This window comes from Lepidochelys olivacea, assembly GCF_965140295.1.
Source record: "Lepidochelys olivacea isolate rLepOli2 genome assembly, chromosome: 2".
In the NCBI taxonomy this organism is placed as follows: Eukaryota; Metazoa; Chordata; order Testudines; family Cheloniidae; genus Lepidochelys; species Lepidochelys olivacea.
This window is the reverse complement of record NC_140412.1, coordinates 2,217,005-2,233,082: the sequence shown is the minus strand read 5'-3', so window position 1 is coordinate 2,233,082 and position 16,078 is coordinate 2,217,005. Positions and strand designations below refer to the sequence as shown.

The following is a 16,078-nucleotide window of genomic DNA, read 5'->3' as shown; positions in this document are numbered from 1 at the left end:
CCCTGGCGCCCCGCGGAGCCCTTCCCATCCCTGCTCTGCTGCTAGTGCCCTCGGGGCCAGACATGGCGCTCTCCCGCTGCCTGCCTTGGCCGGGGGGCGCGGGACGGGGCCTGGCCCCTGCCTGTTTGGGGACCCACCCGCTGGCCTGTCCTGCAGGCTCCGATGACGGCACGGTGCGGTTCTGGGAGGTGAGCAGCGCCCGCTGCATGAAAACCCTCCCGGTGGAGGGCGTGGTGAAGAGCGTCGCCTGGAACCCCAACCCCGCCGTCTGCCTGGTGGCCGTGGCTGTGTGAGTGACCCCCCGCCCCATCTTCTCTCTGTGACCCCCCCAGCCCTGTGACCTCCCCATCCCATCTCATCGCCGTGTGACCCCCCCCAGCCCTGTGACCTCCCCATCCCACCTCATCACTGTGTGACCCCCCCGCTGCGACCCCCAGCCCTGTGACCCTCCCGTCCCATCTCAGTTTGACACCCCCCAGCCCTGTGACCCCCTCCCCCATCTTATCTCCATGTGACCCCCCCCGCTGCGACCCCCAGCACCTCCCCAGCCCTGTGACCCCCCCAACCCATCTCATCTTGGGGTGGGGGGTCACACGATCTCCTCTCTGTGTGACCCCCCCCAGCCCTGTGACCTCCCCATCCCACCTCATCACTGTGTGACCCCCCCGCTGCGACCCCCAGCCCTGTGACCCTCCCGTCCCATCTCAGTTTGACACCCCCCAGCCCTGTGACCCCCTCCCCCATCTTATCTCCATGTGACCCCCCCCGCTGCGACCCCCAGCACCTCCCCAGCCCTGTGACCCCCCCAGCCCATCTCATCTTGGGGTGGGGGGTCACACGATCTCCTCTCTGTGTGACACCCCCCAGCCCCTCCCCAGCCCTGTGACCCCCCACATCCCATCTCATCTCTGTGTGACCCGCCTCAGCCCGATGACCCCCCCCCACTCCAAGCCCCCTCTCATCTCCAGGTCACTGGCCACCCTCAGCCCACATCTCCTCTCTGTGTGCCCTCCCGAGGCATCACTTGCCCCCTTCCCCTGCTCTCTGCCAGTGCTGGCCCCCAGCGTGCAGCTGGATTTCAGAGCTCTTGGGGGCAGAGGTGGGACACTGGCAGGCCCCCTGGGGCCCAGCACTGGTTCCCCTTCCCATAGGCCTTGGCCGAGGCTGTCGTGAGCACGCAGGGCAAGGAGGCAGGGCGAGGCCCTGTCCCCGGCTCTGACCCGCAGTGCCCCGCGCAGGGAGCAGTCTGTCCTGCTGGTGAACCCCTGCCTCGGGGACAAGCTGCTGTACGCGGCCACGGACCAACTGATCGAGGGCTACGTGCCGCCGGAGGAGGAGCGGCTGCAGCCCGTCACCTGGGCCGTGGCGGCCGGCGCGGAGCACGGCAGAGGTGTCCGTCTGATCATCCGGCACGGGAAGGTACGGGAGGGGCTGGGGCGCGGGGGGCCTGGAGCGGGGTGGGGAACTCTTCCCAGCGCTTCGTGGGAGGGTGAGTGTTGTCCCCACATGCTGGGCCCATGTCACCTCGCCTGGCCTGCTCGGGTTCTGCCAGCGGCCACGTTCCCGGGGGGTCCGAGCGCCCCAGGGACTGAGCCAGGTTCCCGGGGAGTCTGAGCACCCGTGTCCGGAGCATCCCAGGGACTGAGCCAGGTTCCCGGGGGGTCCGAGCGCCCTAGAGACTGAGCCAGGTTCCCGGGGAGTCCGAGCGCCCGTGCCCGGAGCGCCCCAGGGACTGAGCCAGGTTCCCGGGGGTTCCGAGCGCCCCAGGGACTGAGCCAGGTTCCCGGGGGTTCCGAGCGCCCCAGGGATTGAGCCACATTTCCGGGGGCTCCGAGCGCCCCAGGGACTGAGCCACGTTCCCGGGGGGTCCGAGCGCCCCAGGGACTGAGCCACGTTCCCGGGGGGTCCGAGCGCCCCAGGGACTGAGCCACGTTCCCAGGGGGGTCCGAGCGCCCCAGGGACTGAGCCACATTCCCAGGGGGGTCCGAGCGCCCCAGGGACTGAGCCAGGTTCCCGGGGGTTCCGAGCGCCCCAGGGATTGAGCCACATTTCCGGGGGGTCCGAGCGCCCCAGGGACTGAGCCACGTTCCCGGGGGGTCCGAGCGCCCCAGGGACTGAGCCACGTTCCCGGGGGGTCCGAGCGCCCCAGGGACTGAGCCACGTTCCCGGGGGGTCCGAGCGCCCGTGCCCAGAGCGCTCCGAGCCAGGTTCCCGGGGGGGTCCGAGCGCCCCAGGGACTGAGCCAGGTTCCCGGGGGGGTCCGAGTGCCCCAGGGACTGAGCCAGGTTCCCGGGGGGTCCGAGCGCCCGTGCCCGGAGCGCCCCAGGGACTGAGCCATGCAAACAGCCCTGGCCCCGCCGCTGCCGTGGGGGCCCCGTCTCCCAGCCCGGCTGCGCGGCTCCCCGTGGCCCCAGGCCGCAGCTGACATCTGGCCGTGCCGCTCCGCAGCCCGTGAAGCAGGTGACCTGGCACCCCCGAGGCGACTACCTGGCCAGCGTCCTGGCTGCCGACGGCCACACGCAGGTGCTGATCCACCAGGCCAGCAAGCGCTGGAGCCAGAGCCCCTTCCGCCGGAGCAAGGGGCAGGTGCAGTGCGTCCTCTTCCACCCGCTGCGGCCCTTCTTCTTCGTGGCCACCCAGCGCTGCGTCCGCCTCTACAACCTGCTCAAGCAGGAGCTCGCCAAGAAGCTGCTGACCAACTGCAAGTGGGTGTCCAGCATGGCCGTCCACCCCGCAGGTACGTGGGGCCCCCGGCAGCTGCCCTGGGCGCTGCCCCGCCGTCCCTTGGCGGGGGGCGTCCTGGGGATGGGGCCCAGCCACCAGGCCGACGCGCGCTCCTTTGCCCAGCCCCGGCCAGGCTGCGGAGGGAGGTGGGGGAGCTCCTGTAGGACGGGGGGTGGCAGGAGGATCCTGTCCCCTCAGCCACGTGGGCACAGTCGGGGTGGGGGGGGCACATTGCCGCAGGGGGTGGGCTGGTGTCAGAAGGGCACGATGCTGCTGCGGGGGGGGCCTGGTGGTGGGGGGAGGGGTGCAATGTTGGGGGGGTTCCCGGTGTTGGGTGGGGGCGAGTTGCTGCCGCAGGGGGACATTGTCGGGGGGGGTCTGACCTCTGCAGCCGGGGACCCCGGTGCGTGCGACACCCCTGCAGGGGCCGTGGCTGCTGGCAGTGCCCAGCTCACTCCCCTTCCCTCGGGCAGGAGACAACCTGATCTGTGGGAGCTACGACAGCAAGCTGGCCTGGTTCGACCTGGACCTGTCCACCAAGCCCTACCGCGTGCTGAGGTGAGCGTGCCGCGGCTGGGCCCGAGCTCACCTGCCCGGCTGCCCCCCCCGCCCGCATTCCCCCCAGCCTCACCTCTCCACCCGGCCTCCAGCTGCATTCCCCCCAGCCTCCCCGCCCGCCCCGCATTCCCCCCAGCCTCCCCTCTCCACCTACCCACAGCCACCCCCTCCCGCCTGCCCCGCACGCCCACATTCCCCCCAACCTCCCCTCTCCGCCTTCCCCACAGCCCAGTGCAGCTGGGCTCAAGCTCACGTGCCCCGCCACCCCTCCCTCCACTCCCTGGCCCAGTGCAGCCTCTTGGTCCTGCCCCCGGGCTCCTGCGCCCAGGCTGCTCCCTGCCCTTCGGGGGCTGGCACCCTGCCCAGGCTCCAGGGAAGGCCCAGCTCTGCCGTCACCCCCTCTGGCATGGGGGCGTTCTGGGGGTCTCCCCAGAGCACTGTAGGGACGAGGCGTCTCTCCCTGCTGCGTGCCCCCCCACCAATTGCCATCTCACTGCTCACCTGGCCCAGCACCGGATTCCCTCAGCTGGATCAGCTGCTCCTTGCCCCCTTTGGGGAGCCCCAAGGCAGTTCTCACCCCCCTGGCTGCCCCAACCCACGAGCAGGATTGTCAGACCCCATCTCCCCCTCACGCCCAGGCTGGCGTCGCTCTGTCCCAGGTGGCTCAGCGGCTGGTTGCTGCAGGGCCCCTAGGCACCGCCCAGCCACGCAGGGGCCCGTCGCAGGGTGCTGAGGGGGACCCCGCGGGTCCTGGCACTGACCGGCGCTTGCGGGGGTCTCTTGCAGACACCACAAGAAGGCGCTGAGAAGCGTGGCCTTCCACAGGCACTACCCACTCTTCGCCTCGGGCTCGGACGACGGGAGCGTCATCGTCTGCCACGGCATGGTCTACAAGTATGCGCGGGCCCGGGGGGGAGGAAGGGCTTGGCGCCACGGTGCGACCAGACGTGGGGAGGGGGAGACAGGGGGCAGCCCCCAGTGCCAGAGGGCGAGGGCAGTCAAGCAGCCAGCATTGCCACCCATGGGCATGGACCCTGGGCATCTCTGGGCCCTCTGTGGGCTGGAGCAACCCACGTCCCTGGGCAGGGTGTGTGGGGTGGGCAGCCAAGTACCCGAGCGCGTCTCGGGGTCACAGCCCCCCCTTACCCCGTCCCCTTTGTCCTAGTGACCTGCTGCAGAACCCGCTGATCGTGCCCGTGAAGGTGCTGAAGGGCCACGCGCCGGCCCGGGACCTGGGCGTGCTGGACGTCCTCTTCCATCCCACCCAGCCCTGGCTCTTCTCCTCGGGCGCCGACGCCTCCATCCGCCTCTTTGCGTAACCCCAGCGCGGCCACCGGCCCTGCATGGCACCGGGGCTTCGCCAGGCCAGCCTGGGGACTGCGAGCGGCACCGCGGGCTTCTCTTCACCCGTCCCTGCCCTGCCCTGCCCAGGAGGGGCAGGGACGGAGCCCAAGCCGGGGCTGGAGCAGGCTGCCTGCCTTGGGAGCCATGCCCTGGGCTCCACACCGGGACGCACGGGGTCTCTCATTAAACTCCTCTGGACACAAACAGGCTGCGGTACTGTTCTGTGTGGGCTGGGGCCTGGGCAAGGGCCCACCTCCCCTGGGGGCCAGCTCCAGACACAGGTGGTCCTTGCAGAACCTCCCTCCTGCCCTGGGGGGTCCTCCAGCAGGGCCCCTTAGTGCTGCCAGCCCTCACCCCAGCGCCGGCAGACAGGGAGCTGGGCTGAGGTCACATCAGCTCCCCGACACAGCTCCGCAGATCCACTGCCAAGGGCAGCTAACCGCCAGGCCGGCTGCCCTGGCCCTAGCAGTAACCCCGCCGGGAGCTTTCTGCAAGCCACCCTCGCTGCCTGGGGGGCAGGGCTCGGTGCTGACAGCCCGGCGGCAGGAGGGTTTAAAAGCCCCAGAGCTGTGACCTGGGTGGCAAAGCTGCCTGCGGCCCAGTGGATTTCTCTGCAGCCCTGGGCTCCCCAGCAGCCCTGCTCCTGTCCTACATCCCCCCCACTCTGCCAGTGCCCCCTCCCCTACCCTGCTGGGCCAAGGCCAGCCCCCCTGCTCCCCAGCCCTGGGCTCCACTCCCCTGCAGGTCCCACATTCCCATCCTCCCCCACCCTGCTCTGCCAGGGCCCTGATCCCCCAGCCCTGGCTCCCTGCACACACACGCTTGTACCATAGGGCAGAGCAGCTGCCCCCCAGTAACTCAGCTGAAGGCTGGAGCAGGATCCCTGCCCTGAGCCCCCGGCCCGCACTCAGCGGCCGTAGCCCAAGCAGCGCTGGGCCAGAGGCACCGGTGCCTTCACTGTGCTCTGTGGGCCGTGCCCTGAGCCTCGCTTCGCGGTTCAGCTGGCCGGGGGAGAGCCGGTGAGCACCCAGGAGCCTGGGTCGGCCCAGCCCCCGGGCAGTGCAGTGCCCCACTCGGGCTCTGGGGAGCCCCCCTGCTGGAGCCAGGCTGGGGGAGGCAGCATCCTGCCCAGGTCAGGCTTGTTCCCTCACCATCCCTTGCTGCACGGGCAGGGCCTTGGGCCGGGGCAGTGAGCTCAGAGCCCCCCCGCCCTTTGCAGTTATTGAAATGACAAGGGGCCAGGCGGGGGCTTGTGCTGCCCCCCCCCACACCCGGCTTAGCTGCCAGCCCAGGCCACCTGGTGAGGTGGGTCTGGCAGGGCCCAGGGTGGCCCCAGGAACCACTTCTTGCTCCCAGCCCAAGGTACCGAAACCCCCCGGCGGTAGTCACGAGGCAGCCGGGCAAACCCAGCCCCCCTGGCCGGGTGGAACCAGGGGGCCAGCAGGGCAGCTTTTCACAGTGGTCAGAGGCCCGAGCCGGGGGGGAATTGATACCTGAGCCTGCTGCACAAACTGGGCCTCAGGCCACCCTTCCCCACCAGTGCTGGGCTGCAGCTTGGTGGGGGGGGGGGGCATTGCCTTACTTGCCCCTGCCTGGGCCAGTCCCTTCCTACGGGCTCCAGCTCCAGAGCAGAGGGAAATGTTCAATGGCTGAGAGGCCCCAGGTTTCTGCCCCTCTGGCCAGGAGATGGGGGGGGGGGCCCCAGCACAAACCCAGTCCAGGTACTTCCCTCTGCCCCCCCCCCACCCCCCTCCGTGTTTTTCCAGCCTCAGCTATCCTCTGGCACCCATCCTGGCCAGGGCCCTGCCTCCCCTTCCATGCACCCCAGGACCTTGCCTCCCTCGAAAGCACCTGCCTGGACCGAGGCCCTCAGCTCTCTCTCCCGCACTCCTATGCTGGCAGGTACCCGTACCTGGTGCCAGTGGGCACTAGCCCCCCGCAGCAGCCTTGTCCCCACGGCTGCAGGAACAGCCTGAGCTGGAGACACTGACCAGCCGAGCCTGAGCCCTGCGAGGTCGGCACAGGGCAGGCAGCCGTACTCACGCCCCCTGCACACTGCAGCTCGGGAGGCAGGACTGCTTTACCACCACCACCCCCCCACACACACACCCCTCCAGGCTGTGGGCCTTGCTGCAGGCCGGCCTCTGAAGCCAGCTCCAATGCACCCATAGCCGCAGGGCCAGGGCTTGGCCTCAATGCTGGGCACTGCTAGGAGCAGGAGCAGGGCCCCCTGGGCCTGCCTGGGGGAGCATCAGGAAATGCCGCCCAACCCCCAGAGCCAGACGAAAGCAATAAAGCGCCCGACCCTCGGGCAAGAACTTTAACAAGTGGAAAAAGACGGAGTCTTCCCGGCTGGCCAGGGAAAGGGCCAGCCCCCAGGCTAGGGCCCACGTGAAGCCATCTGAGGAATCCGGTTTGGCTGCCGAGCGGCTGACGGGGAGGAGGCGGAACAGGTAGTGGCAGCTGCTGGGATGGAAAAAGCAGGTCAGGCAGTGGCAGGAACACGGGCAAGTGTGCAAAGGCCCCAGCCAGCCTGCTCGCGCCGGCTCCTCTCCACAGCAGGGCTCTGCCCAGCTCACACGCCAGCCTTGCCTCACACCCTGCCAGGAAAGCCGGCTCTGGCTGCTCCAACGTCTGGCTCCGGAGCTGCTGCCATTCACTGCATTGGGCTGTTCACTCTGAAGCCTACTGGCAATGCAGGATGGTTAATTCTGTCATTCAGGGGGCCCAGCACAACTGGGCAGAGCTGTAGGCCCTGCCCCAGAAATCATCCAGCCCTTCTTCAGGCCAGACCCAGCCTGGGAAATGCCAGCAGAGTGGTGATGGGGGCTGAGGCCCGTTTCCCATAAGGGGTGCGGGTGGGGGGGCAGTGAGACTCACCCAGAGATTGGGTCTCACAGCACGCAGTTTATAGCCAGGCCATAACAGCAGCCCCTCCGCTACCCGGCCAGGGGCCCAGCTCAGCTCCACCGGCCATGCATGGGCCAGCTTGGCCTAGCACCAGACCAGCAGCCAGGCCCTGTCTGCCACTGCCTGGCCACAGCTTGCTGGGGAGAGGTCGCCATGCCCAGCCCCTCACCCAGCATGGTGGGCACAGGGCACCATGCCAGGCCACAGCCCACCTGCAGGGACCAACACCGGCAACAGCCTTTTTCCTGTATGAGAGAGAAGCTGGAAGGGTCCCAGCTCTGTGGCCTCAGGTGAGTCATGATCGTAAGGATCTTGGCCTCAGCAATGTCCGGTGGCCATGAGGTCCACAGTCGAATTACCCATGGCATGAACAAGTATTTCCTCAGCGTGGTTTCAAATCCTCCATTTCATCAGACGTCCCTCTTCTGTGTCAAGAGACAGCCTAGGTCAGAGATGGGCAAACGGCAGGCCACATCCAGCCCATGGGACCGTCCTGCCCGGCTCCTGGCCCGGGAGACTAGTCCCCCGCTGTCCCCGCAGCCTCACCTCGCTGTTGGCACAATGCTCTGGGCGGCAGACCCCAGCCTGGCCCAGGGCTCTGTGCTGCGCGGCTGCCTGTCCTGGTGCTCCAGGCAGCGCGGTAACAGGTCGGGTTGGATAGAGGGCAGGGGAGTTCAGGGGTGTGGATAGGGGTCAGGGCAGGGAACGGGGGTTGGATGGAATGGTGGGGCGCAGTTAGGGGTCTGGGGGCAGTCAGTGGACCAAGAGCAGTGGGGGTGGATGGGGCAGGGGTACCCAGGGGGCTGTCAGGGAACGGAGGAGGTTGGATGGGGGAAGGAGTCCCAGGGGGGCTGTCGGGGTGAGAAGCGGGAGGGAGGGTGTCATAAATATAAAGGGACGGGTAACCACCTTTCTGTTCACCTTCTGTAGTGATGATCAAGGTGGGCCATTTCCAGCAGTTGACAAGAACGTCTGAGGAACGGGGTGGGGGGGAATAAACATGGGGAAATAGTTTTACTTTGTGTAATGGCCCATCCACTCCCAGTCTCTATTCAAGCCTAAGTTAATTGTATCCAGTTTGCAAATTAATTCCAATTCAGCAGTCTCCTGTTGGAGTCTGTTTTTCAAGTTCTTTTGTTGAAGAATTGCCACTTTTAGGTCTGTAATCGCGTGACCAGAGAGATTGACGTGTTCTCCGACTGGTTTCCCCCCACCCCCACCCCTGCTCTCCTGCTGGGAATAGCTCACCTTACCCCATCACGCTGGTTACAGTGTGTACGGTAACACCCATTGTTTCATGGTCTGTGTGTATATAAATCTCCCCACTGTATTTTCCACTGAATGCATCCGATGAAGTGAGCTGTGGCTCACGAAAGCTCATGCTCAAATAAATGGGTTAGTCTCTAAGGTGCCTCAAGTCCTCCTGTTCTTTTTGCGAATACAGACTAACACGGCTGTTACTCTGAAACATTTCAAATCTGGGGGGGGGGGAAGGCTTTTGTTTGTGCTGTTTGTTCAAATGGTTGTTCTCTCTTGGGACCAAGAGAGGCCAGACAGGCATCCATCTTCCCCAACCCATCCTAATCCAAGTCTCCAATATTGAAACCAGTAGAGGTAAGTCAGGCAAGGCGGGTTAGTTTATCTTTTGTTTTATGGGAATTTTCCCTGCATTAAGGTGGTTTATTCCCCTTTTCTGTAACTTTGTTTTGCCCAGAGGGGGATCCTCTGTGTTTTGAATTGGATTAAAGTATTTTCCATCCTGATTTTACAGAGGTGATTCTTTTACCTTTTCTTTCATTAAAATTCTCCTTTTAAGAACCTGATTGATTTTTCATTGTTCTTAAGATCCAAGGGTTTGGGTCTGTGTTCACCTGTACCAGTTGGTGAGGATTATCATCAAGCCTTCCCCAGGAAAGGGGATGTAGGGCTTGGGGGGATATTTTGGGGGAAGACGTCTCCAAGTGGGCTCTTTCCCTGTTCTTTGTTTAACACGCTTGGTGGTGGCAGCATAGGGTTCAAGGACAAGGCAAAGTTTGGTAAGAATCAGCTTGGCGGGGGGTCTTTCATGCAGGTCCCCACATCTGCACCCTAGAGTTCAGAGTGGGGAAGGAACCCTGCCAGGGGTGGGGCTACGCCCAGCTATCTGGGGACGCACAGCCTCCCCTACCCGGCCCTCCATACAATTTCTGAAACCCAGTGTGGCCCTCAGGCCAAAGTTTGCCCGCCCTGGGCCTAGGTGCTCAGAGCAGCAGCCCCAAGGGCCAGCCCAGCCCTTTCACAAGCTTTCCCCAGGCCTTTGATCTATCTCATCACCCCTCTCCGAAGCTGTGACCAGCCCTGCACAGGGGCCCAGATCTGGCCACACCAGGCATCCAAGTCTTGTGTTACTGACTGAAGAGGGCTCCCTGGGCTGTCGCCTCAAGACCCAGGGCCCTGGGTGATCACAGGGCTGGAAAGGGCCTTGAGACATCGTCTAGTCCAGGCCCTGCACTCATGGCAGGATTAAGTCTTATCTAGCCCATCCCGGACCAGTGTTTGTCCAACCTGCTCTTAAAACATCTCCAAGGACAGAGATTCCACAACCTCCCTGGGCAATTTATTCCAGTACTTAACCACCCTGACAGTTAGGAAGTTTTTCCTAATGTCCAACCTAAACCCTCCCTTGCTGCAATTTAAGCCCATTGCTTCTTGTCCTAGCCTCACAGGTTAAGAACAATAATTTTTCTGCCTCCTCTTTGTAACTAAACAAACCCCATGTTTTCAATTTTCCCTCAGAGCTCATGTTTTCTAGCCCTTTCATCATTTTTGTTGCTCTTCTCTGCACTTTCTCCAATTTGTCCCCATCTTTCCTGAAATGGGTGCCTAGAACTGGACACAATGCTCCCGTTGAGGATCTATCAAAGCAGAGCAGAAGAATCACTTGCTTACAACACTCCTGCTAATACAGCCCAGAGTGATGTTTGCTTTTTTTTTGCTACAGGGTTGACTCTGATTTAGCTTCTGGTCCACTATGACCCCAAATCCCTTTCCGCAGTGCTCCTTCCTAGGCAGTCGTTTCCCATTTTGTATGTGTGCAACTGATTGCTCCTTCCTAAGTGGAGCACTTTGCATTTATCCTTATTGAATTTCATCCTGTTTACTTCAGACCATTTCTCCAGTCTGTCAGATCATTTTGAATTTTAATCCTGTCCTCCAAAGCACTTGCAGCCCCTCCCAGCTTGGCAGCGCCCGCAGACTGCACAACTGCACTCTGTGCCATAAGCTAAATCACTGATGAAGTTGTTGAACAGAACCGATCCCTGCGGGACCCCACTCGTTAGGCCCTTCCACCATGACTGAACCACTGCTCTCTCCTCTCGGGGAAGGATTTTCCAACCCGTTTTGCACCCACCTTGTAGCTCCGTCTAGGTTGCGTTTCCCTAGTTTGTTTAGGAGAAGGTCGTGCGAGACCGTATCAAGCGCCTCACTAAAGTCAAGATTACCACGTCTACCACTTCCCCCCCTCCACAAGGCTGGCTGGAGCCCCGCTCCCGCTATGCCAGGCTTGGGCGAGGAGGTGGCAGGATCCATGCTGGGACAGCCGCGTTCTCACCCACCCCAGCTCTGCCCTGGCCCCCGGCGCTGAAGCAGGTGCAGGTGTTTGTGCAACCGAGGGCCTGGGGCACCTGCCTTTCAGGCGCTAGCCTGCAGCCCCTTTCTCCACCCAGGGAGTCATTTGAAGGGGGCAAATCGCTGCCAAGAGGGCCCCCCGGCGATCTCTAAGGCCAGCACTCCCCCCCAGAGCAGCCAGTCACTGCAGGCCAGGCTCCAAGGCCCCTGACCTGCCCTTAGCAGCACCCAGCCGAGCCAGGGCAGGCTCCACCTGGCAATGAGACTCCAGCACCAGCCCCTCTACAAGAAGGAAACAGCTTTATTAAAAAATAAGTCCAGTCTGGTTTCTATACAGGTTCCACGTGGAGGGGACAGCTTGACTCAGCCAGCAGAGAATGTGGAGCGCACCGCTGCCATCAGGGACTCTGCTGTGCTGGGGGGGCCAGGGGAAAGTACCAGGCAGTGCCAAGGACCCCGGGGACAGCTCACCGGCCTCACTCGTGGAACAATAGTGGAAGGAAGGTGCACGTGCAGCGATGGCCAAGGTTTCTCACCATCCTAGGACATCGGGTGGGGGTGGAGGGGAAGGTCCTCAGAGGCCATCCAGGGCCCTGCAGGGATCCCCATCAGGGCAGGGTGCCCCATCCAACCTCCAGACCCCACACAGGGCACTGGCCCCAGGCTGTGCAGTGCCCAGGCTAATGCTAACCAGAGTCAGATTGTAACAATCACACGTCCCAGTGACTGGATGGGAGCGATCTGTGCGAGACGACCAGCCCTGAAACATGCAGTGACAAGGGGCCTCAGCAGGGCTGGTACCTGCCCCTCTCGTGCCAGGGCAGTGACCCAGGAAAGCCAGAGGGGCTGCACTCATTGGGACGGACCCTGTGCACACCCCAGAACAGTTCCATGTCCTATGGCCCAGTTTATTCGCTCGGGGATGCCTGTGAGGCGTGCAGATCGCGGGAAAGGCTGGTGGAGAGCTGGGACCGGGACGCTTGAGCCAGCAGCCAGAGCAGAGGGAAGGGCGGAGTCCTGGCCCTGTGGGGCGGGTGCCCCAGGCTGCAGTAGAGAGCATCCACACAAGGCCCCTGCTCCAGGCAGCGGGCATGGGAGTGAGCATAGCACGGGCTGCTCTGCAGCAGGGCCGGCTGAGCAGAGCCCAAGGCACCGGTTCCGGGCCCTGGAAGCCGTGGCATCTCCGGGGCAAGGAGCATCCATCCAGCTGACCGCCGTCACGGAGCCCGGGCGCCCGCAGGTCCCATCTGCCGCTCACACAACCCGGACCAGGCGGCCCAGAGCCTCAGCCACCTTCATGCGGACGACAGGAGCCGGGTCCTTCAGCAGCACGTTGAGAGCTGGAACGAGAGCACATGACTCGGGCAGCCCTGACTGAACACGCAGCCGCGAGCCCGGGGACCGGCGCCCACGGAACCAGTCTCATTCCAACAGCCCTGGAGCTGCTACAGTCCTGCCCCAGCGAGGGCAGGCCAAGCCGTGCCCCACTCTGCAGCAGGGCCAGCCCCTCCCTGCACTGGAGGTCAGCTCCCCCTCCCATCAGATAGGAGATTGGGGCACTGCCCCAGGCCCGGGCTCTAGCCCCGGGCTCCAGCCCCGGTCCGCACAGCCAGGCATTGAGCCTGACCAGCCAGGGGCAGCGCCTCCCAACCTCCACCTCTGCTCCCCAAACCAGGGCCCCAGGTACAATCAAGGCTTGCCCCCCCCCTTCCACCCCACAGGGCAGTGCTCCTCCCCAGCAGGAGCTGCCTCAGCCCTGCATGGAGAAGAGCTGCCATGGCCCCGGCAAAGCCCCCTCTGGAACACAACATCCATTACCCAAAACGAGCAGGGGGGGGCCAATGGGGCAGCAGGACCAGCCTTGGCACCGGCTTCTCCTAGAGCCTCCACACAGGCCACCCCAACCCCTGCAGCCTGTGACAGGGAGCCAGGCAGGGCAATAGGAACCCCCCACCCCCCCATGCACTGATCTGGCTGGCCCCATCATGGGGGACTGACCCCTGGCGCCCACCCGTGTTTACCCTCGGCCCCAGGAGGTAGGGCAGGGCTCACCACCTTAGAGGGGGAAATGAAGCACAGAGGCTGCGTGACTGGCCCCGGGTCACATAGGGCAGCTGCAGCAAAGCCCGGCTCGCCAGCGGAGAAGCGGGAGCCCCACGGGAAGCTGTGTGCCCAGCCCCTGCACTCTGCCCGTTCCCCAGGACCCACCCTGAGCTTGGCGGGGCAGGGGGTGCTCTGGGTGTACAGCAGCAGCAGCCCAGCTGTGCTAAGGGACACCCACAAGCAGCCTGGCAGGGGCTTGGAGATGCCGGGGGGGGGCGCTGGTTACTTCATGCCCCGCCCCAGCACTAAGGGGGGTGGTTGGGCCCTGGAGGAGAATCCTGTGAAGACAAGGAAGCAAGGCAGCAAAGCCCTTTCGCTGCAGCCTCCACGCTGGGCTGGGGGTCGGATTCCAGGCTGGTCCCCGGCCGCTGGGCGAGCGCTGAGCAGACCCTCAGCTCCACGTGCTCCCGGGGGGGCGGGCAGATCAGGAACCCAGGGCAGGACAGTGGCCTGGTTCCCCCAGACAGCAGCAGGAACCGTTGGGCTGCACAGACTGTGCTGCGGCACTCGCCTGAAGTTGGGAGCGGGTCTTTGGCCTTCTGCTCGCCAGCGTCCCCCCGCCGGACTCTCCCCTGCTAGCGCCGATGGGCCCCCGAGCTGGGCCGCACTCAGCCTGCCAGACTACTGGGTGCCCATGGACAGGGCAGGGGGCGACGTGACCCCGCCGGTGTTCACAGCGCCTCGCCTAGGCCCAGCCAGGTAGGGTTTCCTTGCAGGGAAGTTATAATATTTTCCAGTAGCTTGTTTACAAAGCTGGGCGCCCCCCATCCCTCCAGCTCCCCTCTGCCATGAGCCTGGATGAGGTCCCTGATTTATGTGCCGACTCGCTTCCTGTTGCAGCCGTCCTGGTGATTAGCCTGGGCTAGTGCAGGGGTGCCCCCGGGGCTGGGCTGTAAATCAGAGCCCAGAGCTGTCCCCGGACCCCAGTCAGCTAATCCACTCAATACGGGAAGCTAGAGCAACCCGATCCAAGGCTGCTAACTCCAGCTATTACTCACAGACACACGTCTTCTCTTTCACTTGTTTCAAACAGACAGGCCTCTCTCTGCTGGAAGGGCTCCGGGAGCCAACGGAAAGATAGTTTTTCCTTTTTTAGTGTTTTTTAAGCTCTCTTGGAACAATCCAAGAGTTTCCATGCATTACTATACACTATGAGGTCACTAGTGACAGGGAAAAAATCCCTGAAATCCAGGAAAATTACTTAACTCTGCTCCAAAATGCCACCAGCTTCAATTGGACTTTTTATGAGTCCTTTCTAATGAGCTGTAGCTGGGCCTTTTAACGGGTAACACGTTACAAACAAACCCGGAATTTCCTTACGCGCCAACGTTGCAAATGCCACCCATGCTCTGAGCAGATGCCCGAGCTGCAGCCCGCAATGCCGCAGGCAGGAGCCGGAATTTCCGCCTCGGGCCGCTTCGCCAGCGCCGGGCCATGCTCGGCTCTGTGCTTGGAGCAGTTTCCGTGGGTCAGGCTCCTCCGGAGCCCAGCACCGGCAGCAGCCAGGGCGGGGGTTAGTCACAATGCACGCTGCCACGACCATCACAGAGCTCTCGGGCTGGGTCTCCCGGGCGAAGCAAACCCTCACTTGCTGATCCAAGCCCTGTCCCCAGCTAAGCGAAAGGGAGCTGAGCCACTGGGGGACTGAATGTCACAACCCCACTAAGTCACTAGCACAATGTGCCCTGCCCCTCACTCGCTCGAGAGAGAGGCCGCCAGGCAGTGGCCAAGCAAGCCCTGCACGGGCAGCTTGCTAGGATCCTGGCACGCACAGTCGGCTCTGATGCTCAGAGGTCAAGGAAACCAGGCCTGCGAATAAAGTCCGTGAAGATGAGTGACCTTGCAGCAGGGCACACTCTGGATTGGCCCGTCCACCCCCCTGTTTCCATCTCCAGAGGGGAGGCCGGGCAAACCCAGAGTCGGGCTGTGACCATGTGTGCCAGGAGCGGGGACCAGCCTGTGGGGCAGGAGCCGATGCCGCAGGGTTGGCTTGTTCTCCAACCCCCCTGGGCCGCACCGGCCAGCGCCTACACCGCGCTCTTGCGTACGTTGACACAGCACATGATCCCGGTAGGGACTTTTCAGTGACTCGTTCCCCAACTCCCGAAGACACCCACCTCTGCTGTGAAACGGGCTATAAATGTCCAAGCCAACATCGGAGACTTACGCACCAGCTCCATCGGTAACATGCCAGAGGAGGCCACAGGGTGCAGGCCCAGGAGCCTCGAGGGACTTTGTCTAAAGCTCTTTGGAATCTGCCAAAGTTACTCCCCCAGGTCTTCACCCAGGACCGTGCAGACGGTCCAGGAGAGGGACGACTGTCCTTGGCAGAAAAGGGACCATCTGCCCGGCCACATTACATTGCTCCTGGGGCAGTCGAGCACCAGACAGAGCTCCCGCCAGTCGATCTAGCGGTGATGCAAGTCTCATCCGATCAGTGATCTACAGGGTTCAGCCTGTAGCAGCCCTCTCAAGACAACAGTCCCTGCCCCCGCTCGGATTGCCTAGGCAAGTCTGTGGCTTGGGGGTCACTCGTTAGCAGCTCAGTCTCATCGTTCTGCAGTATCCTCCCACCACCACAGTCTAGCCAGCCTTGGCCGCAACGTGCTGCACAGAGAGTAGGGCTCGTCTATGCCGGGATGCTGCTGCTTGGCAGCCCAGACACTGCCCAGGCCGCCGGGGGGCTCCCCCCCGGTAATCCAGTCGAGGCAGGAGCCAGGCTGATGGAACCAGTGCTGTGTACACAGGCCCTTAGGCTGGCTTGGCTGAAATCGCTTGGAGGGGTGGCGGTGGGGATTTTTCACACGTAGCCAGGTTGAGCTAGTGTCTA

General features: G+C 63.6%; 2 protein-coding genes across 6 annotated transcripts in view; one reads left to right on the top strand and one right to left on the bottom strand.

The window, feature by feature from the left end:
* BOP1 (BOP1 ribosomal biogenesis factor) overlaps positions 1–4,830 on the top strand; it is a gene marked incomplete at its 5' end in the record, with an annotated part of 102,594 nt that extends 97,764 nt beyond the window's left edge. For both annotated transcript variants that reach the window (XM_084619901.1, XM_084619902.1), the window contains 6 exons: positions 157–289; positions 1,239–1,419; positions 2,449–2,737; positions 3,198–3,282; positions 4,069–4,176; positions 4,448–4,830. In XM_084619901.1, the coding sequence (XP_084476027.1) occupies positions 157–289; positions 1,239–1,419; positions 2,449–2,737; positions 3,198–3,282; positions 4,069–4,176; positions 4,448–4,601 (950 nt within the window). In that variant the 3' untranslated portion in view covers positions 4,602–4,830. The remainder of the gene's footprint in view (positions 1–156; positions 290–1,238; positions 1,420–2,448; positions 2,738–3,197; positions 3,283–4,068; positions 4,177–4,447) is intronic.
* A 6,598-nt stretch (positions 4,831–11,428) lies between these two features.
* Positions 11,429–16,078, bottom strand: part of MROH1 (maestro heat like repeat family member 1) — a 110,280-nt gene continuing 105,630 nt past the window's right edge. For all 4 annotated transcript variants that reach the window (XM_084620629.1, XM_084620627.1, XM_084620630.1 and 1 more), the window contains one exon: positions 11,429–12,485. In XM_084620629.1, the coding sequence (XP_084476755.1) occupies positions 12,400–12,485 (86 nt within the window). In that variant the 3' untranslated portion in view covers positions 11,429–12,399. The remainder of the gene's footprint in view (positions 12,486–16,078) is intronic.